Raw genomic sequence first — 23,850 nt, 5'->3', positions numbered from 1 at the left:
TTTCCGTTTAACTTACGGGGAACCCACACAATCAAAGTGATTAACATAACCAACCTGGTGCAAATGATTTTCAACGCTTGATTTGGGTATTTTGAGTATGTTGGCTATCTCCCGCGTGGTGTAACGTTGATTGTTTTCAATTAATGTCTTAATTTGATCGCTGTCAACTTCAACTGGTCTACCTGACCATGGAACATCGTCCAGCAAGAAATTTCCAGCATGAAACTTCACAAACCACTTCTGACACGTTCGATCAGTCACAGCACCTTCCCCATACACTGCACAAATCTTTTTTTGCATTTCAGTTGCGCTTTTACCTTTCTTGAAATAATAAAGCATAATATGCTGAAAATGTTGCTTTTTTCTTCCATCTTCAATATTAAAATGGCTACACAAAAATTCACCAATTTTGGTAAGTCTTTCTAAATGCATGCTGATATGACAGCTGTCACATACAATCTAGCAGAATTATTTCAAATGAAGTTAAAGACAACTAAGTGCTACTAGAGCCATCTTCTGGAAAAAACCGAACAAACCTTTTGGCCAGTCCAGTAGTTTCCTGTTCTTACCTTCAAGCCCTTTACGCAGGTTCATTTTCTCTCAAAAGCACACAACAATCTTCTTTTGTTTTCGATCCTTGATTCTCACTGGAGAAAGAGGGGAATCATTCTGTGGACTGTCTTCTATTCTCTTTCTGACTCCGCTTAAGCTGCTTTCCTTTGCTCTGTGACTTTTGTTCCTTTATATGGGGAGTGCCCATCCCTGTCCCTCCACTTGGGACAACTGATAGTTGTCAATTCTAAATAATTAGTGTAATACATTGAACCAACTTGTTGAAATTTTCTGATTTCCTTTAGTTAAAAATACTTAAAAAAAAAAACTTAACACAACGCTGTAAATCAACTATACTTCAATTAAAAAACAAAACAAAACTTAGCTTGTCACATAAACAAAAAGCTCCTGAGCGAATATGATGTTTTAGTGTGTATTATAAAAGTGTGGCTTTATGTTATTCATTTTGAGCCCTTAAATAAACAAAAATATTACCCTTTCTCTTTTAGGAAATTCACACAAACGAAAAGGAAGTAACAGAGAAGGAAGTAACTCTTCACTTGTTGCCAGGTAACAGTCATGTTAGCATCTTACCTCATGTGTAGTTCAAAGCCAGTGATAAATTGTGTCATCCCTAGTAGCACTATATATAAACTCCTTTGTTTTCATCCAGACAGTGTGTGACAGTAATGAGTTGGACAAAAATATCAATGTCTTTACTTCAGTAACTGCATACCTGGGACTGAGTATTACAACAGCTACAAAGAATTTTTGTTTCTCCTTCCCCATAGCTGATGAAAATAAACATGGGAAATTCTCACCTCTTTTGTAAGCAGATGAGGTCTTTTTTCAGGGTGCCTTACTTGGCCCCTTCCAGTATTCTGGTCCCCAGTCAGGAAGATCCTGGTCCTCTGCAGATCCCTACTCCCAACCCCTGCTGGGGTTTAACCAAACGCTGGGGCTGCCAGGGCTTTGCTCTTCGGTCATCACCAAGGAGCCTGGATTGGTTGGATTTCTTCCTTCCTTCCTTCCTTTCTTCCTCCCTCCCTCCCTCCCTCCATTCGTTCTTTCTTTCTTTCTTTCTTTCTTTCTCTTCCTTCCTTCCTTCCTTCCTTTCTTTCTTTCTCTCTTTCTCTCTCTCTTCCCTCTCTCTCTCTCTTCCCTCTCTCTTTCTTTCTCTCTCTCTTTCTCTCTTTCTTTCTTTCTTATGGAGGAGAGTGACTCTGTAGCTTAAGTCAAGTTTTAATCATTTCTGAATTCAGAAACAAACTTCTTGGTGGTGTAGCCTCTCCATATATGGGGCTATCCAGTGAGTTGTGCATTCGATTGTTTTGCTACTTTCTTTTTTCCAGTCCCAAATAGGTTTTTTCATAAGTATTTTTAGATACATTTCCCAAAACAATTGAGTCCTCATTCTGGTTCTTTTAATTTTGTTCCATTTTATTGAGAGGATATGAATATGTACAAGTTTCTGACTGATCCACCTTATTTGGTAAACATATCAGAATCTCTGATTTTTAAAAAAATGTTTTTAAGTTTCAAGGGCTTTTCCCTATAATAATGGCCTCAACCTCAATCCATATATCCTATTGTATTTACTCTTCTTGGGTTATATTGTAGATTCTGAAATTTACTTTTGTCTTTAGCTTAGTGTTATGTACATTCTCCATTCCCCTGGATTCCTGACGGCCTCTTCTAGGTGTGCAGCCCAGATTTCCTAGACTAGACTATGATCTTTTCCAGCTCGTGCCTCCCATGACCTGAGACTTTGAACGACGTACAAGCTGACACGTGTGGTGCAGGTCGCCGTGCTTGCAGAGCCTCTCCTGGATGTCGTTTTAGCCCCTGTGTGCCAACTTCTGGTCTCCATTGCCTGACCATGGACCCATATGGCTTGCCTGGTCTTGGGAGAGGCTCACCATTAAAGTTTTTTTCCACCAGGAGTTGAAAGCACAGGAAGCCTTGCTCATGTGTCTTCTACCTCGGATTCAGTTGAAGCACTTTTTCTGGGACTATTTTAACCCCTAATGAGGCCCTGACTTTACTGTTTTCTTCAAGCCCGGTGGTCTATGTAGAGGCTGACCTGGTGACAGAGCCATCTTCCTGTATTTCCATTGTAATTAACCCCTTGGAAGAGAGAAAAAAACAAGATGAAATATAATATGTGTCCCCTGATAGTCTTAGTGTCTGGAATTCTTCTTTGTTTTCATATTCAAAGTTAGAATAAATGAATTTTGAGCCAAATGGTAAATTTAAAGACAGTGAAGGAAATGTCCAGAGGGAGATTCTAAGGAGAAGATGGTTACCTGTTGGATGAGAAGAAAATTCCTTTTTCTTTCTTGTCACAAAGTATTTACACTTAGTCTTTTTTTTTTTTTTAATTTTACACTTAGTTTTTCATTTCCCCTGTATCTGTCCTTTTTTCCTGCCCTTACGCAGGCATCCAGCCCTCATGAGCCTCTCCACTTCCTGCCTATCCCTAAATCCTCATCTTTTTGACTATAGTGAGAAGTACTCTCTATCACCAGGAAATACAGCTCTCATGCTGCTGGGCGTCTGCAGATAGAGCAGGAAAGGTGACACACTGAGAGGAAATACTCTCAACTAAGAAAGAGAGGAAACAGGTTTTTTTCCCACAAACCTCTGACCTCCCTTTTCCTCCCATCCTTGTCCGTGGAGCCAGAATGAGTGCAGTCGTGCTGCACCCTCTGTGCCTGAGGAAGCTGCCTTAGGGCCCCGGGCCAGGGAGGCACCCGCCCTCTTTCCGCAGTTCCGGGGTGAGGAATGGCCCACCTTCACAGGAAGGGGGGCTCCAGAGCTACGTGCCAGAGCTCGCTGGCCAGCCCTTCTGGCTTTGCTCACTTGGGTACCGCTTCTCCAGAACTTCTGCTTGGGTCCAGGTGATGAAAGCACTAAGATCTGTGTTTGTAAGTGGAGCCGAGATCATTTCTACCTGTTTGGACACGTCCATTATTCACAGTGAGAAGACAGAGAAGTGCCCCATGTAAAAGTGTATCTGAGTCATTGTGATCTCACTTCTCCGCAGCCCCCACTCTGCTTCATCTTCTCCCCTAGGTTTCGCAGCTCCCGTGTGCTGTGTTGTAGTGTGTGTTTGTCTTACAGGAATAGAGCCGGGAAGCTTGTACTGTTTGTGTTCTGCATGTTGCCTGAGGACTCTAAGGAGGACTTGTTTTCGTTTTGATCAGGTGAACAGCTGCTCTGTGAAGCCAGCACAGTACTGAAGTGTGTCCAGGAAGACTCCTGTCAGCGTGGAATCTATGGGAGGCTTGTCTGCACAGACTTCAAGATTGCTTTCTTGGGCGATGACGAATCTGCATTGGATAATGATGTATGTATAAGCTGCACTTGGCTGAGTTTGTGGGAGCACTGCATTGGTGGCCCCATTGTCTTTTCTCCCAGCTTCTCAATAACTCGCCCCTAACGCACGTAAACACAAAGGCCAGAGTCTTTCTCACCACTAGTCTGCTCTCTCTCCTTTGGGATCTCCTTTCGGCGGGAGCACCACTCTGCAGTTTCCCACCAGTGCCTCACGTCACGCTGGCTTGCGTTTGACCTCGTAGGTTGACACCGTCAGCTTTTAATTTTCTTCTGTATTTCAGCACAGTACCTATCACTCATGGGAATCACATCTCCCCAAATATACTAGTTCCCCATGTTTTCTCTATATTGAACTCTTCCTCAAATTTAGGAACTGAATTCAGTTATGACACTGGTGCTGAATGCAGCACTGAGTTTGGGTTTACTTTGTGTTTGCTCTGTGCCTGTAAGACTTGTCCGCCTTAGGAAAAGTGAGCAGTGGAGTGAGGAGGGAACACCCGCACCCCTCAGGGCGCGCTGGTGGTAATGGGAACCGGCTGGCCCAGCCACGCCAGCACCCTGCCACCTGACAGCGTGGGCGTCTGTGCAGCTGTTGCTGTAGCGGCCTGGTTCCTAGTCTTGTACAGAGGCAGCATTTACAGAGCTTGAATCTCCTGGGGTTTTCTTCCTGCCTTCTCGTAGCTGTCACTCACCTGTCTGCATTTGTGTGGAGAAATCTGAACCTATGTGCCACCTGCCAGCATCTCTCAGGGTGTCGTGCATGCGGCCTGGTGGGTTGGCCTGGGAGCAGCTGGCAATGGCATGTCCTGCCTGGGTTTGAAAACAAGTGTTCGCAGCATTTCTCACACACTTCACTCCATCGTCCCTTTCCTAGGGATGTGACAACATTTCCCTGTTTGTTTGTGTAGGATGTATGCCTTTTCATTTATTTTTTCTAGCTTTACTGAGATATAATTGACATTTAAAGTTGTATTAGTTTAAGATATACAACGTGATGGATTTGGTGTATGTAAATATTGTGAAATGATCATCACAATATGTTTAGTTAACATCCATCACATCACATAGTTAAACAATTTTTTTCTTGTGATGAGAACTTTTAAGATCTACCCTCTTAGCAACTTTCAAATGTACGATGCAGTATTATTAACTCTAGTCACCATGCTGTACATTACATCTCCAGGACTTGTTTTATAATTGAATTTGTACCTTTTGACCACCTTCACCCATTTCCCCCACCCACTCCTCATTTTTCTTTATATGCACGTGGAGGATGGTGATTTGCTTTACCTGTAAATGTCACAGTGCATAGCAAGGAATCACAGTTGTTTCCTTTTGAATTTTTTAGGAAACGCAGTTTAAGAATAAGGTCATAGGAGAAAATGACATTACCCTCCACTGTGTTGATCAGATTTATGGAGGTGAGTATGTTTTCCCCTGGGGTGTTGCCAGCCTTTGAAAGTATAGCTGATAATGATGAGTTGTTTTTTTTTTTTTGGTCCTTTGTAGTTTACTGAAATTTCTTCACATATTTATCTTATTTAAATCAGTTTTATGGATGATAAAATTGAGATGCGGAGTGGCTTATTTGGGGTCGCTTAGCTGGAGGAGCTTGGACTTGAACATGGAACCTGTTCTTTCTAATACTCCACGGTGCCATTACATGATAGATATTGATCATATGTCAATGTTAGCTGTGCAGATCTCACTTTAAAGGCTCACCTGATAAAGGTCTGTCATACCACACTCGGGTGTCTTTTCTTCTGACTAAACAAAGCCTCTCTGGGCTCCACTTCTCTATTTTTGTAGCCAGGGCTTTGTCAGAAATCATTCAGTAGCCATTTATGGTGTTCCCAACACCAACAGGTGCTGCGTGGTGCAAACTCTGGGAAAGGGAGGAGGGTGTCAGGAGGGGCCCTAGCTATAAACCTGGGAGTTGACTGTCCCAAAAGCAGATCCCTAGTGATCTCCCATCTTTCGTAATCTCAGCTTTCAGAGCTGGGTTTTCTGCAGGAGTCAGTTCTGCCATCAGTGGCCAGTCCATTTGGGTCTGTGCTTCCTGGGGAGGAGTGAGGAACCCTGGCTGTTCCAGAGAACAGGGCCCCTGCTGGATGGGACGGGCCCTGTTGACAGTTACTTAGAAGCTGGTGCCTTTCCTCTCACTTTTGAGAGGCGCCCTTGGAAGTTAATAGTCTCCCTTGTTTCTTTAGCATTTAATTGTTGTCTTATAACATGATTTCCCTTCTTGATTTCATTGTTGATGTGTAGTGTTTGATGAGAAAAAAAAGACTCTCTTTGGACAGCTGAAGAAATACCCTGAGAAACTCATCATCCACTGCAAAGACCTCCGGGTATTCCACTTTTGTCTGAGGTACACAAAAGAAGAGGAAGTCAAAAGGGTAACTAGTCGCATGTGTTTTTAGGTTTTATTTCCCATCAGGTTTTCCCCACTTCAGTTCTTGCTTCCATTGCACGAAGGTTGAGGGGAGCCTTTCATTCTGTAAAGTTGACATTGGTTATAATCGCATGTGCTTTGATTAGAATTGAGAGAGAATTTGGTAGAGCAGGACTATATTATCTTGGCACATGGCTGCACTTAATCCTTCAGTTCATAATGTGTTCATTCCCAGAGCCTGCAGAGGGTGGGAGGTGGTAAACCAGGATCAGAAGGCCGTCAGGGGAAGGGGAGGATGGAGCAGCTAGAAGCAACCCCCTTTCCCCACCTCTGACAGCCTTTCCAGAAGTGACCCCCAGCTCCCGGCATGAAGGAGTTGACATCTGGGAGGTCGTGGTTACATGTGGAAGGAGGGGGAGGTACACGGTCATGGGCAGAGTGAGCCACCAGATGAGCCTGTGCTTTTGGTCCCTTACTTAATCTGGTTGCTGCAGCAAATTGAGACGTGTAACTGGGCAAACTGGTCACAATGGTTATCGTAGCTTCCAAGATTTCTCTTAAGATATTGAAGGTCTCGGACTTGCCACTGTCATGGTAGATACATCAGGGGGAAACCTAGGGAGAGACCAGTTTATCTGTTGTCTTTGGCTGCAGTGAGTTATGCCTTCTTTTCAGGTATACTCTTAGTTTTCTTTCAGGTAGTGTGGTAGATCAGTTAGAATAATAAACATGACTCCAGTATCTGTTCTGAGCTGGAAAAAGAGTGGTGTAGACATGGAAAATTCCCTGAGAAGCCAGAAACGTTATTTTGAATGATGATTTTAGTCATCTATCCAAACATACTTTTGTTTGGAACTTCAAACAAAAAGCATGAGGGATTGATTGCCTTATCTTCTAGAAGAAGATCCTTAAGGCCACAACAAGTAGAACAGAATAGCTAAGCATCTTGGTTATTATCTGGTCAGCTATGTATCTTTGACATGTCAGACTTTTGGAGTATCTGAAAATGGGACTTAAGTGTTTTTAGTGCTTTGTTTTTGAGAAATTAGACTTTTAGAAATTGCCCTAGAAACTCAAAGCTCTTAAAAACTTGACAAAATGGTTAGCGTTCTGTTTACTTGGCATTATTTCAAGAGATCACATCACAGGTACAGACCTCAATGAGAGCTAGTTAGCATGCTGCCCATCGGAGCCCATTAGCATTACGGAGACCTAGACAACTTGGGTCTTGTCTCTCAGTGTTTATCTGCCAAAAGCATGACTGTATCCATTGCTTGGTTCTTTTCCAGATTGTCAGTGGCATAATCCATCATACCCAGGCCCCTAAACTGCTGAAACGATTGTTTCTGTTTTCCTACGCGACTGCAGCACAAAACCACACAGGTAAGCTTTCATCCGCAGGTAGGCAGGCCCCTTCCAGTTCCTACCTGCAACTTCTGGGAGAAAACCCATCCATGGGTTTTGTTCCCCTCTTCTCTAGCAATGGGTCGCCTCTTGCTTGGGTGAGTCATTCAGATTTCTTTTAAAAAAAGGTTTCTATTTCTTTCCTGTGATCTTTGTTTCTTTAACTTATCTTTTAGGTTTGTTTGCTTTTTGTGAGGGATTATTTGTTTGTTGCTTATGAAAGAAAATCAATATATTATGATTGGGAATGTGAGGCTATAGAGAAGCAAAACTGAGACAAGTTTAAAATCACTCTGTCTGCCCCTGGATTCTGTTTTTCACTTTAATACACTTGGTTTCATTTCATGAGACCCTAAAAAATGTCTTGCATTCTAGAAAGTTTTTAAACAATCAGAACATGCCTTATAGCAAATGTTTGGGGGATGGGGAATGGAACAGTTGTACCCCAGAGAGCACATCAGAAAAGCAGTTTGGTTAGAAAACTTAAAATTCCAAATGTTTTCCATTCGATTCCCTGAAAAAGAGAGCAGTCTTTTAAGTAAGAAACTGTGCTCATCTGAATTAGCTGTTAATAATGCCTAGCTTTGTACAGTGTTTCCACAGACGTCTGTCTTCTTCCTTCTCTGGGTCTCTCCTCCTCCGTCTGTCCACTTGCTCTGTCCATTCCTCTTTTTTTTTTAATTCCAAATTATTAACAGTATTTTTATTTTTTTCTTCCCGTTGTATTGAGATATAATTGACACATTACTGTATAAGTGTAAGGTGTACGGCATAATAATTCGATTTACATACATCTTGAAATGATGGCCACAGTAAGTTTAGTGAACATCCATCATCTCATATAAATATAATATTAAAGAAATAGAAAAAATCTTTTTCCTTGTGATGAGAACTCTTAGGATTTACTCTGACAGCTTCTCTGTATAACGTACAACAGTGTCAATTATATTTATCATGTTGTGCATTACCTTCCTATCTGCCCATTACTCTTAACGTGAAGTTGATGTTTACTCATCCTGAGTGCCATGTGCCTTTCATCAGGGAGGTGGCGAGTTAGTTTAACTGCATATATCATGCTTTCTGGAATGCAGAGTTGCTTTGTCACTGACTGCTCATTTGGTAAATGTTTATCGAACGCTTGCTGTGGGTCACGCACCCTGGGGATATGAACAGGACTAAATCCCTGCCCTCTAAGAGCTTCAAGTCAAACAGAGTGATGTGTCCTGTGGTGGGAGGGAACGACCACGCTGGGGGAGGGAGGGCTGTCAGAGGGCGAAGGCTGGTCCTGAACTGCTGGTGAAGGATGTGGAGTGGCCGGTAGGCACACAGGAGTATTTGAGGCAGCGGGACTGGCGTGTGCAGAGATGTAGATATCTGAGAGAGTAGCTTGCATTTGAGGGACTATGGTGATCTAGTAGAAAAGGTCTGTCCCACCTGATTTCAAATCCTTGTCCAGCTGCCTAGTAGCTGTGTGATCCTGGGGATGGCACTTAACTCTTGGGCCTCTGTTTTCTCATTTCAAAAAATAGTGTTGTTAATGCTTCCCTTGAAGTGTTGTGAAAATTACAAATTGTTAAATGCATGGCACACAGGGTGCGGTCATTAAATGAGGGTTAATTGAGAGTGTAACTGCTTACTCAGGACAGATTATGCTCAGAGAGCTCCACTGACGTAAAATATACTTAGCACTACTATCAGGCCAACACAAAATTTGTTCCTTAATTCAGTAAGTTCATCTTTGTGAATGATCTTTTCACTGTAGCCATATGTATAAGTGCTGATTAGCTGGGTGCTGGCTGACAACAGCTTGTTGCAATATGAGATATACAAAATATGACTTCTTTGTTGATTGCTGTAATTTACATAAACATTTATTGGGTCTACATTTGAAAATCATACTCTTATTTTTAGGAATTCTGCCACTTCCTTATATCCTGATTCTTGGTCTGGACCCAGCACAGGACGGTTTCTCGGCTTCCCAGCATGTGTTGATCTGTGTGCCGAAACCCTTACCTTGACTGACCCTGGCAGTAAGATCCCACATGCTGCGGGGCAACTAAGCCTGCGCGTCACAACTACTGAGCTCATTACCTTGTGGTGGCTTTTTGTGCCAGAAAGCCCAAGATATATAGCATCTTCTTTTCTATCTGAATTCTAGCCTTCTTTTCTCCTTCCACCCTCCATTTTTTTGATGACTAAAGGTTATAACTGATAGATGCGAGTTGATCAATTTGCTTTTCGATTGAGTAGGGGTTTCCAGAGGTGGGTGCTTTGCAGTCTGAACATCTGTCATTTTACTCAGGCTTAATAATTCACAAATGTACTTTGGCTAAAAGGTCCTAGGAGTATCGTTACTACTTATGTCCATGGGGGAATTTATTAATATTTGCATTTATTACTTTATGGAAATTTACTTTACTGCTGCCTGGGTTTGAATTCCATTTCTGCCATTGACTAGCTCTGTGACCTTGGGCAAGTTAATTGGCCTTTCTGTGCCATATCTGTAAAATGGAGGAAATAATATTACCTACCCTGTAGGGTTGTGAGGATTGAGTTATTATATGTAATATGCTCAGGATAGTGCCTGGCGTACTAAGTGCTATGTAAGCTTAACTGTTGTTGTTGTTGTTTTGTGGTACGCGGGCCTCTCACTGTTGTGGCCTCTCCGGTTGCGGAGCACAGGCTCCAGACGCACAGGCTCAGTGGCCATGGCTCACGGGCCCAGCCGCTCCGCGGCATGTGGGATCTTCCCGGACTGGGGCACGAACCCGCGTCTTCTGCATCGGCAGGCGGGCTCTCAACCACTGCGCCACCAGGGAAGCCCCTTAACTGTTGTTTTTTAATCATTATTTGTCTTATCATCCTTTGTACTATGACCTGTTTGTATTAAAAGGATTAGGTGGGAGTTTTATTAAACACTTTGTTTTTCCAGGAAGGCTTGCTTTTTTTTTTTTGATATTTTTGTTTATTTTAAAAATTTGTTTATTTTTTTTGGCTGTGTCGGGTCTTCATTGCGGCACACGGGCTTCTCTCTAGTTGTGGCACGCAGGTTTTCTCTCTCTAGTTGTGGCACGCAGGCTCCAGAGCGTGTGGGCTCTGTAGTTTGTGGCACGTGGCCTCTCTCGTTGAGGCATGCGAGCTCAGTAGTTGTGGCGCGCGGGCTTAGTTGCCCCGTGGCATGTGGGATCTTAGTTTCCCGACCAGGGATCAAACCCATGTCCCCTGCATTGGAAAGTGGATTCTTTACCACTGGACCACCAGGGAGGTCCCAAGGCTTGTTTTTTTAAGATGTGCACAGGCTTGAATGAACTGATTTGTGTAAATACCCAAGGGTTGGGCTTCCCTGGTGGCGCTGCGTACCAAAAAAAAAAAAAAAAAAAATACCCAAGGGTGTTTGGCACCCGTCACCCCCATCAAGCTGTTCTGTGGCTTGGGAGAGGACCAAGGACACACCTGCTGGGCTGCAAGAGTAGTGCTCTTGGGCACTTCCTCCTAGCAGGTAGCGGCAAGGTTAGGGACAGAAGTCACCGTTACCGTGATGTGGCCCTTGGCTTGCAGACCCTGACCTTCACCATAGCTGTCTGATTTGTTTCTAGCCCTCAGAAACCAGGTGTCACACTGAAAACGCCTCTTTTGGGCAGTGCATCTTCACACTGAAGGAGGCTTCACACTCAGCAATCTGGCATGCTGTTCAGATGAGTTTGCCATCTTATGCACACATTGGTAGGGCTAAAAATATTTTATTATTTTAGCATTTGTGCCAAGCCTGTCTTTTAGTGCTGCACAGGATCTTTTTATGTTATATAAATTATCTCACGGTCAGATGACTGAAAATGGAGCTATAAATTACTTTTGCACAGAATGGAACAAGAACAGCTGCTTTCGCCCAGCACAAAAGACAGAGCCTCACTCATAATTTTGGATGAATGACAGAAAAAAGGAACAAAGTTAGGATGAATCAGTGAGTTCATTCTGTGGGGATAAAAATGGGCTTAGTGGAGGAAGTTAGGGCCCGAGGAGCCACTTTCACACCAATAAAATACCAGGGCTTCCCGACAAGATTTTACTGTCTTTCTCAATTTGTTTTGTTAGCTACTGACCCCAAGAACCATGCCGTAATGTTTGACACACTTCAGGACTGGTGTTGGGAGCTGGAGCGGACCAAAGGCAACATGAAGTACAAAGCAGTGAGTGTCAATGAAGGCTATAAAGTCTGTGAAAGGTAAGCTCTCAGTGTTTTGCTTTTCTTTTTGAACAGCTTTGTTGAGATTTAATTCACATGCCATACAATTCACCTGTTTGAAGTGTGTAGTGTTTTTTAGCACATACACAGGGTTGTGCGACCATCACTGCGGTCAATTTTAGAATATCTTCGTCATCCCCCAAATAACCCCTTACCCCTTAGTAGTCACTCCCCATTCCCCCGCTCCCCACTGCCGCAGCCCTAGACAACCACTAACTACTTTCTGTCTCTATAGATTTGCCTATTCTTGGCATTTCACATAAATGGAACCATATAATACGTGGTCTTTGTGCCTGGCTTTTTTCACTTAACATAATGTTGTCAAGGCTCATCCATGTTTAGCATATATCAGGATTTCATCGTTTTATTACTGCTGAATAATATCCCATGATATGGATATACCATATTTTATTTATCCATTCATCAGTTGATGGACACTGGCTTCTTTTCACTTTTTGGCTACTATGAATATGCTGCTACAAACATTAGTATACAAGGTTTCATATGGACATGTATTTTCAGTTCTCTTGGGTATATTCCTAGGGGTGGAATTGGTGGGTCATATAGTAATTCTGCATTTAACCTTTTGAGGAACTGTCAGACTGTTTTCCATAGCCACTGAACGAACCATTTTTACACTCCCATCAGCAACGTATGAGGGTTCCACTTTCTCCACATTGATACTGTGCTTTTTTAAGAAACCCTTAAAGTATCCCTTAAAACATTCAGAAGTGAATTTGTCTTTTCCTTCCCATTATTATATCTGTAATCTAAATGTAAAACTTATAGAGGCATTTCTAAATTTATATCATATTTGCTTTCCTTTTATCAAGCATTTTATTTATTCATTCAATAAACTTTTTTCTAATATAAATTTATTTATTTATTTATTTTTGGCCGCATTGGGTCCTCGTTGCTATGCACGGGCCCCCTCTAGTTGTGGTGAGCGGGGGCCACTCTTTGTCACGGTGCGCGGGCTTCTCATTGCAGTGGCTTCTCTTGTTGTGGAGCACGGGCTCTAGGCGTGCGGGCTCAGTAGTTGTGGCACATGGGCTCAGTAGTTGAGGCTCACGGGCTCCAGAGCGTAGGCTCAGCAGTTGTGGCACACAGGCTTAGTTGCTCCGCGGCAGGTGGGATCTTCCTGGACCAGGGCTCGAATCTGTGTCCCCTGCTTTGGCAGGCAGATTCCTAACCACTGCGCCACCAGGGAAGTCCCTCAATAAACATTTCTAAGGGTCTCCTATGTGCCTGACAGTGTCCTGGCTACTGAAGACAGAGCCTAAAAATCCCTGCCCTCATGGAGCTTTCGTTCTAGAGGAGGAAAATGATAGAATAAGTGAGTAATTATAGTGTATTAAGAGGTAATAAGTGCTATGGAGAAAAATAGATCGGGCCAGGGACTGGGGCGTGCTGGAGATGTTGGCAGGAGGGTTGGTCAGGCAGAGGGAACAGCAGGTGCAAAGGCTCTGAGGTGGAATCTTGTCTGGCTTGTGTGAGGAACAGCAAGGAGCCCAGGGGTTGGAGAGGAGTGAGCAGGGGACAGAGCAGTAGGAGGTGTGATCAGGGAGGAGAGGGCCAGCTGGGTGCTGATGGGCAGGGAGGGTTTCAGAATTTATAGTGCAGTGTGGAGGAGTTTGAGCAGAGGCGTGATGTGATCTCACCTACATTTTTAAAGGATGACTCTGTGTAATCCTTTTTTTGAAACTTGAATCTTACTGTTTTGGAACATAATCCTCACCGCCCTGCTGACAGTTTCAAAAAATTAGTATTTTCCTAGAGCATTTTGTACTTACGGTTCCGAGGGGCCTTTTCAGTAGATCGGTTTTTTTGGGTTTTTTTTGGGTTTCTTTTTGTTTTTTTTGCGGTACACGGCCCTCTCACTGTTGCGGCCTCTCCCGTTGCGGAGCACAGGCTCTGGACGCGCAGGCCCAATGGCCATGGCTCACGGGCCCAGCCGCTCCGCAGCATGTGGGATCCTCCTGGACCGGGGCACGAACCCATGTCCCCTGCGTCGGCAGGCGGACTCCCAACCACTGCGCCACCAGGAAAGCCCCATTAGATCAGTTTTGATTTTGATCAGTCTCAGACACTTATAAGGTTAGCCCTCTCGTTACAGCACAAACTAGGGTGACAGTGGGGAGGGGCCTGCAGGGCAGGTGTCGGATCACACCCCCCATGCCCACGCTGCCCCTCCTCCCCTCTTTATAGTCACAAAGTTTGGAAAGGGAGAACAAGCGCTCAGTCGGGAGGAGGTCAGAAAGCCCTGCTCCTAGGAGGTGATATTCTGTAATGTGATGTTGACACTGATAGCAGGCATGCCCATTCCCAGGATCCTGCCACATACTGATTAAATTCATTGGTATTTGCATAGGTGTCAGCACATCAGAAATATACCAGGTCGAGAAGGTGGGTGGAGTGGAGTGTCAGGGGGTTCTAATTAGTGGTCGGGGGAGAATGGAGCCTCAGCGAGATTTTGCTGCTCAGAGCACTTGGTGCAGACACACTCCCCCTGGACTGCCCCAGCCATGCACTCGCCCCTGCGCTTCTGCCCCACAGGGATGATACAGGAAAAGCTGTGCTTTGTTTCTTACCTGGCACTGTGGTAGCTGCCTGCGTGGTCTCCCCCACCCACTCTGGCCCGTGGCATCCATTCTTCCCCTGCTTCATTGGCTCCTTGCTGTTCATGGTAGAGAGGATAAAACTTCTAACAGGCCCTTCGTGGCTTGCCTCATGCCTAACTCTCCAGCTTTGCGTGTACCGCTCCAGCCACCCTGAGTCCCTCCTGTGGGCCTTGCCTGTGCGGTCTGTCTAGGATGCTCCTTTTGCGTCCAGCTTTACTAATGAGTTACCTCCACTTCATCGGTCAGATCTCTGCCCAGGTGACTCTTTTAGGGAGTCTTCCCAAGACTAGATGAGGTCTCCTGTGAGAGCTTTCATTGCACTGTGCCTCTCTCCTTAGCACCTCTTCCGATCGTGAGTTTATTCTTATCTGTATCACCATTTGGTTAATGTTTGTTTCTGCAGCCCATCAGTCCTGGGGAATCAAGGACACTGTTTTGGTTCATCTTTATATCCTCAGTACCAAGTATAGTGCCTGACTTATAAGACCCACTCAATAAATTGGGAACAGTGAATAAATTAATGAAAGCCCCAGTGGTAAGAGAAGACCCCGGCCAGTTTGGATAAGAATAAGAAACTGAGTGTCTACTTTGCCTTCTCCTGAAAAGCCTTTCTTCATGCCACCTCCCTGTGAAGGTATAAGAAGGTCCTCAACCCTGTAGGGAGTGTGTAACACAGGGGAACCTAGGAATTGATGCAGCCACAGGAAGACATTGCTGCTCTGGTGGTGTCGCTCTGGGGTTCCCTCACCCTAACTGAGGTGGTGCCTAAGAGGATCATACAACCTTCCTTGAATAAGGTCAGCTTATATTTGGAGAGGCTGTTTACTTTGTATTCAAAACTCCTCCTGGTGACTAAAATGAGTGCTGTCCCAGGTGGGAGGGTCAGTTGCTTGTAGACATCGGGAGTCTCCCAGCAGAGCCTCCGTAGAACCACCTTGAGTTCACTGGGACAGGAGGGGACATCACAAACCTCCCCACTGGTGCAGAGCTGTCCCTCTCTTTGCAGCCTCCTTTCTTCAGTGACTGCATGGTACACACGCTAGTACACTGGGTTCTGACATTTTTTTCCCCGTTGGTGAAAGACTGTTTATAAGGCACAATTAACTTGTGAAATATTCAACCACACTAGTAGAGGAAGACATGGAAATTTTTTAAAGCAGTGTGGCCCCATCCCAACTTTGTCGAATGAGCCTCTGGGGAAGGAGCTGAGAATCTGGTTTACACAAAGCCCACGGGCGACTCTCCTGTGAGGGCTGGGAAACAGTTGTCTGTTTGTAAGTTGCCATCTAAGGCGCTGCTTCTCGTGGTTGACTGTGCAGCCCAGTCCCCTGGGGAGCTTGTGGAAGTGCAGATTCTGATCCTGCAGGCCGGGGCTGCTCTCCTTCTAAGTGTCCGGGTAATGCTGCTGTACACTTTGACTAGCAGGACCTTCTAGAACAACAACTGTCATCCTGATTACACACCTGGAGAGCTTTGACACCTCTGATATTTCATAGTTCTGTGGTGGAGCCTGGACACCGGGAATTTTTAAATCTTCCTGTGTGATTTTAACAGGCAGCCTGAGTTTGAGAGTCATTGATCTGTGAAGAGGTTTTTGCTTCAGTGACAGCACCTGAAGAAGGGATAGTAAGCCCACCCACTCAAGTGGACGTGAAAGAAAATATTCCAAGCACTTCGGAACCTCTAAAGCCAAATAATTCTTCTACGTTTTAATGGTCTGAGGTATCTTAGCCTTGACCAGTTGTTCCCAAACGTGGTTTTACATCACAATATTATGGGAGCTTTGTTCCTTTTAATTACCTTTAAGATTTTTTTTTTTAAGTGGAAAATTTCAAGCAGTATAAAAGAAAAGAGAATTTGATGAATTCCTTTAACCCGTCACCCAGCTTCAGCAGTTACAAACTCATGGCTAGTCTCTGTGCCTCTACCTACTCCAACCCTCCCCCCCCCCCTCCCGCCCAACTATTTTGAAATAAATCCTAGAGCTCATCACATTGCATTCATAAATATTTAAGTATTACATCTCTAAGAATGAAGGACTCTTTTTATAAACATAATCATAAAAGCATTATCACACCTTTCACATTTGATTCCTTAATATCATTCAGTACCCAGTCAAGTGTTGAGATTTTTCCCATTGTTTTATAAATTCTCAAAACAATTTATTTTTCATCGTTTTATCTGTTTTATCATTAATCAGGATTCAGTGAGGGACTTCCCTGATGGCTCAGTGGTTAAGAATCCACCTGCCAATGCAGGGGACACGAGTTCAATCCTGGTCTGGAAAGGTCCCACATGTCGTGGAGCAACTAAGCCTGTGTGCCACAACTGCTGAGCCTGTGCGCTAGAGCCCGCGAGCCACAACTACTGAGCCCATGCGCTGTAACTACTGAAGCCCGCGTGCTCTAGGGCCCATGTGCCGCAGCTACTGAAGCCTGCGTGCCTAGAGCCTGTGCTCCACAACAAGAGAAGCCACCACAATAAGAAGCCTGCCCACTGCAACGAAGAGTAGCCCTTGCTCACCACAAGTAGAGAAAGCCCACGTGCAGCAACGAAGACCCAACGCAGCCAAAAAAAAAGATGCGATGAGATTGATACCTTGAAAACTGATAGGTTTCTTAAACTTCTTAATCTATAGAGTCTCACACTATTAGCTTTTCCTTGCAGTTTATTTGAAGAAACCAGGCCGCTTGACTGATAGTCTCCTACAGTCTGGATTTTGATGAGTGCATTGCCTTGGTGATTTTATTCGTGAGGAAACGGACCCAGAGAGGTGGGGTAACTTACCCAGGGTTACACAGAATCAGAGGCAGAGCTAGGATTTAGATTCCTGGTTGATTTTGACAGAGACGGTTCATCTGCACTGGTTCTTCTTAAGAGGGAAATGTGGTCCATGTCATGACACTCTGCTTAACTTCCTGTGTTCAGTGACGTTGAGCTTTCATATTTAGTGAATTAACTCCAGCACTAAAACCGATGACATCTCTTTCTTCTAGGTTGCCAGCATACTTTGTTGTCCCCACCCCTCTTCCTGAGGAGGACGTGCCACGCTTCCATGGTCATGGCATACCAGTAAGTGCATCTGGAAACCCTAAATGCATGGCTTGCTCATTGGCCCATCCTGGCAGATTATCCTACTTAAAGCCCTTGGCTTTGGTATTAAAGAGTTTGTCCTCAGTCCAAGAGCAATCTAAAAATATCTTAGGGACTCCCTAGAGGAGCCTCTTTGATAATGAGGCTCCTGGGGTCAGAGTTCTAAAGTTTTCACAGATGCACTGGAGTTCTTAGCAGAGACATCTTTAAAGAGCTTTTGGGGGATTACAGGCCAGTCTGGTGTTGAAAGCCGGCCTAATTTAACACCTAAATTGTTTTGAGGCTGAGCCGACCCCGTAAGGGTAGTAGAGTTTAAGGTTCCTTTTGGCCCACACCATTAATCTTGAATGGGCATGGCCGAGTTTCCTCCCAGAGACAACATGGAGAGCTTGCTTAGTTTCCACAGAATAGACTGGGATGGGAGCCATATTTAGTGTGTCACTGATCAAAGAAAGCAAGACCCTGGCAGTTACTCCAGTTTCTGATTGGCAGTTGGGAGTTGCCAAGACCGCAGGGAATTGAGTACAGAATGAGAATTACAGACAAACGCTGTGCTATGCACATGGCTGGTTCACCAAAAAGGTCACTCCTGGAATGGGAGGTGAGATGTCTAAGCAGGGGTCACATGCCCGGAAGTGTATGCAGGCCAGGTGGGTAATGAGTGTGGTCCTTGCAATGAAGCAGAGACCCTCTGCCTGGATGAAGGGCTGGCTGCTCTTCTCTGCCGGCCCGTTTGTGCCATGTGGGAATACGGGCCTGCTCTTGCCAGATGTCCAGACCTCGCAGGAGAAATCAGAGACATGGATTTTTATGTGAGTTTTCCTGATCTCTAAATGTGTGCAGCTGTTCACAACTGATTCAGATGTTTAAAAAACATGTCTTTGGGCCACGTGCCACCAGTGTGCCACCTTTGATTTAGAGCAGTGGTTCTCAAACTTTCCGGTCTCAGGACTCTTTACACTCTTAAAAAGCATTGAGGGTCTCAGAGTTTTTGTATATGTGGTTGTATCTGTTGATATTTGCCATATTAGAAATTAAAACTGAAAAATCGCTTAATGTTTATTTTAGTAAAAATCCTGTTAACATAAAAATTTCTGTGAAAAATAACTATATTGTCCAAAACAAAAAAATAGAATAGTACTGTTTTACATTTTTGAAAATAGAAGGCAGCTACATTCTCACATCTTCTCACTTCCTTCAGTCTGTTGTGGTATATTGGGGTGTGGTTGAAGTACATGAAGAAAATCCAGCCTCACACAGATGTGTATTTGGGAAAGGGAGGAGTATTTAATAGCCTTTTCAGAGAATATGAAAATATTATTCTTTGACGGTATACCGAAAAATTGCTAAGTGGTGGTTTCATAAAGATTAATTGCAATAAGGAATCTGAAAACATAGTCAATGAACTTTTCATTCACTGCCAAATTAAAATCCATTGGTCTGTCTTATACTTTGAATGGGTCTTAAAACATGCATGATTTAAAAACATAATACATTGGTCGTTTAGAAAGTATTAGCTCACTAGGTTATACAGGTCATACAAATTTTTTTTTTAATAAATTTATTTATTTATCTTTATTTTTGGCTGCGTTGGGTCTTCGTTGCTCCGCACGGGCTTTCTCTAGTTGCGGCGAGCGGGGGCTACTCTCTGTTACAGTGCACAGGCTTCTCATTGCAGTGGCTTCTCTTGTTGCTGAGCACGGGCTCTGGGTGTGCGGGCTTCAGTAGTTGTGGTACGTGGGCTCAGTTGTTGTGGCTCGCAGGCTCTAGAGCACAGGCTCAGTAGTTGTGGCACACGGGCTTAGTTGCTCCGCGGCATGTGGAATCTTCCCGGACCAGGGCTCGAATCCGTGTCCCCTGCATTGGCAGGCAGATTCTTAACCACTGCGCCACCAGGGAAGTCCCAGGTCATCCAAATATTGACATGCTTTCTTAGATAAAAATCACGTTTGTTAATATCATCCCTGTCTCATCAGGAAAGTCTTTAAATATTGGGAATTTGTCCAGCTAAAAAGGCAGAGACTAGTTTTACAAAATTCTAATTTTTGCTTGAAAGTTCAACTTTTATCATTGGCAACAAATTGTCAGTTGTTGTCCTTAAGGGGATAGGCTCACTTCATTCTTGTTTTTTGTTTTTTTTTTCCTAAAGAATGAATGTCTGCCAGATACCAAAGTCTGAACACCCGTAGTTTGTCTGTCATTCACTCTTTCAGTTACAAGAATACAGCAGGTAGCTCAGCTCTCCAGTCAGTCTCATAGGTGCTTTTCCCTGAGACAAACACCTCCATGCTTTGTTTCCACTCCATCACACAGAATATAAAAAATATTAGTATTAAATATTAAATGTAATGATCAAGATTAATATAATTCATAATGTTTAGTTCTTCATTATGGACATTCTGAAGTGAAACAATTATTTTTCTTCAAGTTTGTGGCAGTGAAGAATACAGTGGTGACCAGTGCTGTTGGTAGCAATACCTTGGTTGGTACCAAGGCACCAGCAGTTGTAACACTATCAGTGCCAATGTCAACACAGTGAAAAAGACAAATTATATCTTAGTAATATTCTCAGGCCACCTGTAAGGGAGGGTCTTGGGATCTGTAGACAACATTTTGAGAATGTTTTAGAAGAATAAACATGAGGGTCTTCATCCATCAGCCTTTCATAGATGACTCTAGGAGAAGGGGTATGCTCTGTGGCAAGAAACCAAGGTGAATTGTCTACACACTTGGGAATAGGCTGCTTCTCCATCCAGCATTATATGAAATTTCACTACTCTGTTCTAGCCAGGCCTTGGGGCTGAGAAGTAGAAACTGTCCTGAGAAGATCTGTCCTGAGGAGTCAGCAGCAGAACTTTGATAGAAACTGTAGAAAGGCATTCTCATTTTATTAAATCAGCCTTAATTATGTGTCCTGAAAGTCGTAGTGGAGCTTGTGATGCATGGACAGTGGAAAAATATTACACAAAATGGAGTTCACACATTCACTCAGGGAGCACAGCTCTCAATACACATCACGTAAAATTTACCACTGGTGACAGTGAATGTGTTCACAATGTTGTAACAGCCGTTATCACTAGTCCGAGAACGTTTCCGTATCTCTGCTTTTTCACCCTGACTTTTCATCTAGTCTGGTCTTTCCTGCCTCCACTTAACTCCTGTTCGGGGAAGACCTGCATCATTTGTGATTTCAGTCATACCCTTGCTGCCATTCTAGAGACTGTGGCCTCCTGGACCCTCTGCTGTACTCCAGTCCTGAGTATTTATGCTTTTGCTGCGGAGCTAGTGAACATAGCTACAGATTGTTCAGACCAAACAGCAGAGCGTTTTAATGGGATACGTGAAAACTGTTACCTTGCTTCACTTGGGCCCCTGTTCTGCTCAGCAGCCTGTCAGTGAACTCCCGCTGGTTCCTGTGTCGTTCTTCCCTGGGGCCAGGGTAGCCATTTTTTCATTCTCTTTAAGTTGGCGATCCCACCCTTAACTCTCTTACTGTCATCGACCACCTTTCCCTTAGTCCCGAGGGGTCTTGGAGAGCGAGCGACAAGACCTCCCTCCTCCTCCTGTGGTCTCTCTGTGCTCCTTCATCTCCGACCCAGGCCTCTGCCCGGGCTCTTGATCTCCTCTGCCCTGGATTTGTCTTCCGTCGCTCTGCCCCTTCCGCGTGTATCTCCGGAGATTCTGCTCTCTTGAAGGCATTCTCAAGTCTCCCTCACCTGAAGAAGCCCTTCCTTAACAGTTGAGCACGGGCTTGTTCTCCTTGCCTGCACTGCCTGTACTTCAGGACTGTACTGATCCTCTCTGCTTGCCTCTACCCCCTTTCCTCTTGCAGCAGGGCTTCTGCCCGCCCCCACTCTGCTGTTGACGCTCAGAGTCACTGAGCCTGGGTGGCCCCCGTTCTCCACACCGTCAGTCTCTGTAGTTCTGGGTGAACCCCCCCCCCCACCTTTTTTGCCTTTTAAATTCCTATCTTGGCTTTGGAAACACGATGCCGTCTTGGTCCTCTTACCTCCTTAGTGGTTCCTTTCCTTCTTTCTTACGCTGCTTTCTAGCCTCCGATTGTAGAGGTTCCCCTAAAGCTCTTTGGCTCTATTAAGAGAGACACCTTAAGATGTACCAAATGATGTACAAGCTATTAGGTATAAAATAAGCTGCAAGGGTATATTGAACACCATGGATAATATAGCCAACGTTTTATAGTAACTATAAATGGAGTATAAGCTTTAAAAATTGTGACTCACTATATCGTACACCTGTAACTTATATGATACATCAGCTATACTTCAATTTAAAAAAGACCAAAAAAAAAATGATCTACCAAATAAACAGGATTATCACACTGATTCTTGTGCGTTGTCAAGTCATTCTTACTAAGAACCCTGTGGCTCTTTCTCAGACAGAAATTGTACATATTACAATAGGAGAAGACATATGTCTTTTGCTAAATTCCTGTGAGAAGTCTCTCTCTGACCAAGAATTTTGCTTGTTTTCTATTTACTGTTTCAAACAGCGAATGTAAGGGCATTGTCCCTTTGTGCCTCAGCTGGGAGGTGACAGTTGAGCCCCAAATAGGAAATGAGCTGTGGTTGAATTTCACCAAGAGCAGATTCTTTCTGCCCCAGGAGAGGAGATAAAAAGGCTTAAGAACACTTAACTTCCTAGAACGTGTCACGAGTCATGGCTAAGAGTGTCCCCCCCCACCTCAGAGTGAGCTGCACCCACCAGGGGGCAGGAGTGCCTGGGCGGGACGTTGGAAAAGGGGGTAAGAGAGAAGCAAGGGGCCCGCTGATTTGTCTCACTGTTCCAACACTTCCGTCTCGTTAGGAGCTTACAGAGTTGGTACTCTTTGGGCAGCTCCGGAAGCAGTTCTGCGTCCCTCTGGCCTCGCTCCGGGGTGGGCTCACGTCTCTTCCACTGAAGCTGGCAGGCAGCTCCTGTGTCCAGAGCTGCAGTCCTGCCTTCTTCTCCTAAGTCATAATCCTCATCTTGGGAGTCTCCTCAGGATCTTCACACAGATGTCCTGTGGGCCCTAGGCACCCAGCACACCCAATACTGATTCATCATCTTCCCCTGATACCCCAAACCCGTTCCTCTTTCTGACTTTCTAAGCGTAGTGCAGAATATCGCCTGGGTTTGCTGATCTCTGATCTCCAGCCCAGGATGCTGCTGGCACACCAGTGTGTGGTCTGTACGGTGCAGATGACTGGCAAGAGGGGGCCTCTCTGGGCAGCTGAAATCCTCCTGGTCTGCCTTTGAGCCAGGGCCTGAAGGCTTGGTCAGCAGAGCAGTGCTGGACTTTCGCCACCGTTGAACCCTTAACCAGACCTTTATACGGGGCACAAAATCCACAGCCGTACTCCCCGGCCCCAACCAATCTTCCCCTCTTCTCCATTCCAGGCTCTCCTGGCAGATTACTTTGCCCCCAAGTCAGTTCTAATCTCCTTGTGTTCCTATACAGCAGAGCAAACAAATGAAACTCCCCCTGTATCCAGAAAAATGCTTAAATACTTGAATCTGTCACTTACGGGCATTCATATGATTTCTTTCTCTGTTGCCGTCCCTTTGTTGTTCATTGAAATTCCCTTCTCCTGTGGTTTACCACATTCTACTTCCTATTATATTTGCAAATTTATTTCCCCTTTTAGGATGTAAGCACCTTGAAGGTAGACAAAGTACCTTAGCCCTCTTTCCATCCTCTCACAACCTAATTCAGTGCCTTGCATGTACAAGTCTCTTACCAATGTATGTTGAATAACCAACTTCCCATGCTTTCTTGTGTGGACTTTCTCTAATGGTGGGAGCTGCCCCCTTTTGGCCATCCAAGTGGAGCACGGCCTTGAGAAGTCACTGCTGCACTGACTGCAACTTGGGGAAGTTATTCGGTCTCTCCAAGCCTCAGTTTCTTGTCGTTAGTGGGGATAATACTTATACCTGTCTCAGAGTGTGACTGTGAGAATTAAATGACTTAATTCATGTAAAATCCTGAGATAATGAGCTGCACTCCAGTGATAGCTTCTATCCTAATAATCCTAATAATAATGATGATGATGATGTTGTCGTTTTTATCATCATCATCCAGGTTCCCAGTACTAAAGCCAAGTCAAAAGGTGTATGTTAGGGCTTCCCTGGTGGCGCAGTGGTTGAGAGTCCGCCTGCCGATGCAGGGGACACGGGTTTGTGCCCTGGTCCGGGAAGATCCCACA

At 44.5% G+C, this 23,850-nt stretch overlaps 1 protein-coding gene across 1 annotated transcript in view; it reads left to right on the top strand.

The window, feature by feature from the left end:
• Nucleotides 1-23,850, top strand: part of MTMR12 (myotubularin related protein 12) — a 64,952-nt gene that overhangs the window by 24,646 nt on the left and 16,456 nt on the right. The window contains exons 2-8 of the mRNA XM_024755781.1: nt 1,062-1,122; nt 3,759-3,901; nt 5,240-5,312; nt 6,160-6,290; nt 7,576-7,669; nt 11,783-11,912; nt 17,551-17,626. Of these exons, the coding sequence (XP_024611549.1) occupies nt 1,062-1,122; nt 3,759-3,901; nt 5,240-5,312; nt 6,160-6,290; nt 7,576-7,669; nt 11,783-11,912; nt 17,551-17,626 (708 nt within the window). The remainder of the gene's footprint in view (nt 1-1,061; nt 1,123-3,758; nt 3,902-5,239; nt 5,313-6,159; nt 6,291-7,575; nt 7,670-11,782; nt 11,913-17,550; nt 17,627-23,850) is intronic.

Source organism: Neophocaena asiaeorientalis, unplaced genomic scaffold (genome assembly GCF_003031525.2).
Source record: "Neophocaena asiaeorientalis asiaeorientalis breed wild unplaced genomic scaffold, Neophocaena_asiaeorientalis_V1.1 scaffold93, whole genome shotgun sequence".
Lineage (NCBI taxonomy): Eukaryota > Metazoa > Chordata > Mammalia > Artiodactyla > Phocoenidae > Neophocaena > Neophocaena asiaeorientalis.
This window is presented reverse-complemented; position numbering and strand designations above follow the sequence as displayed.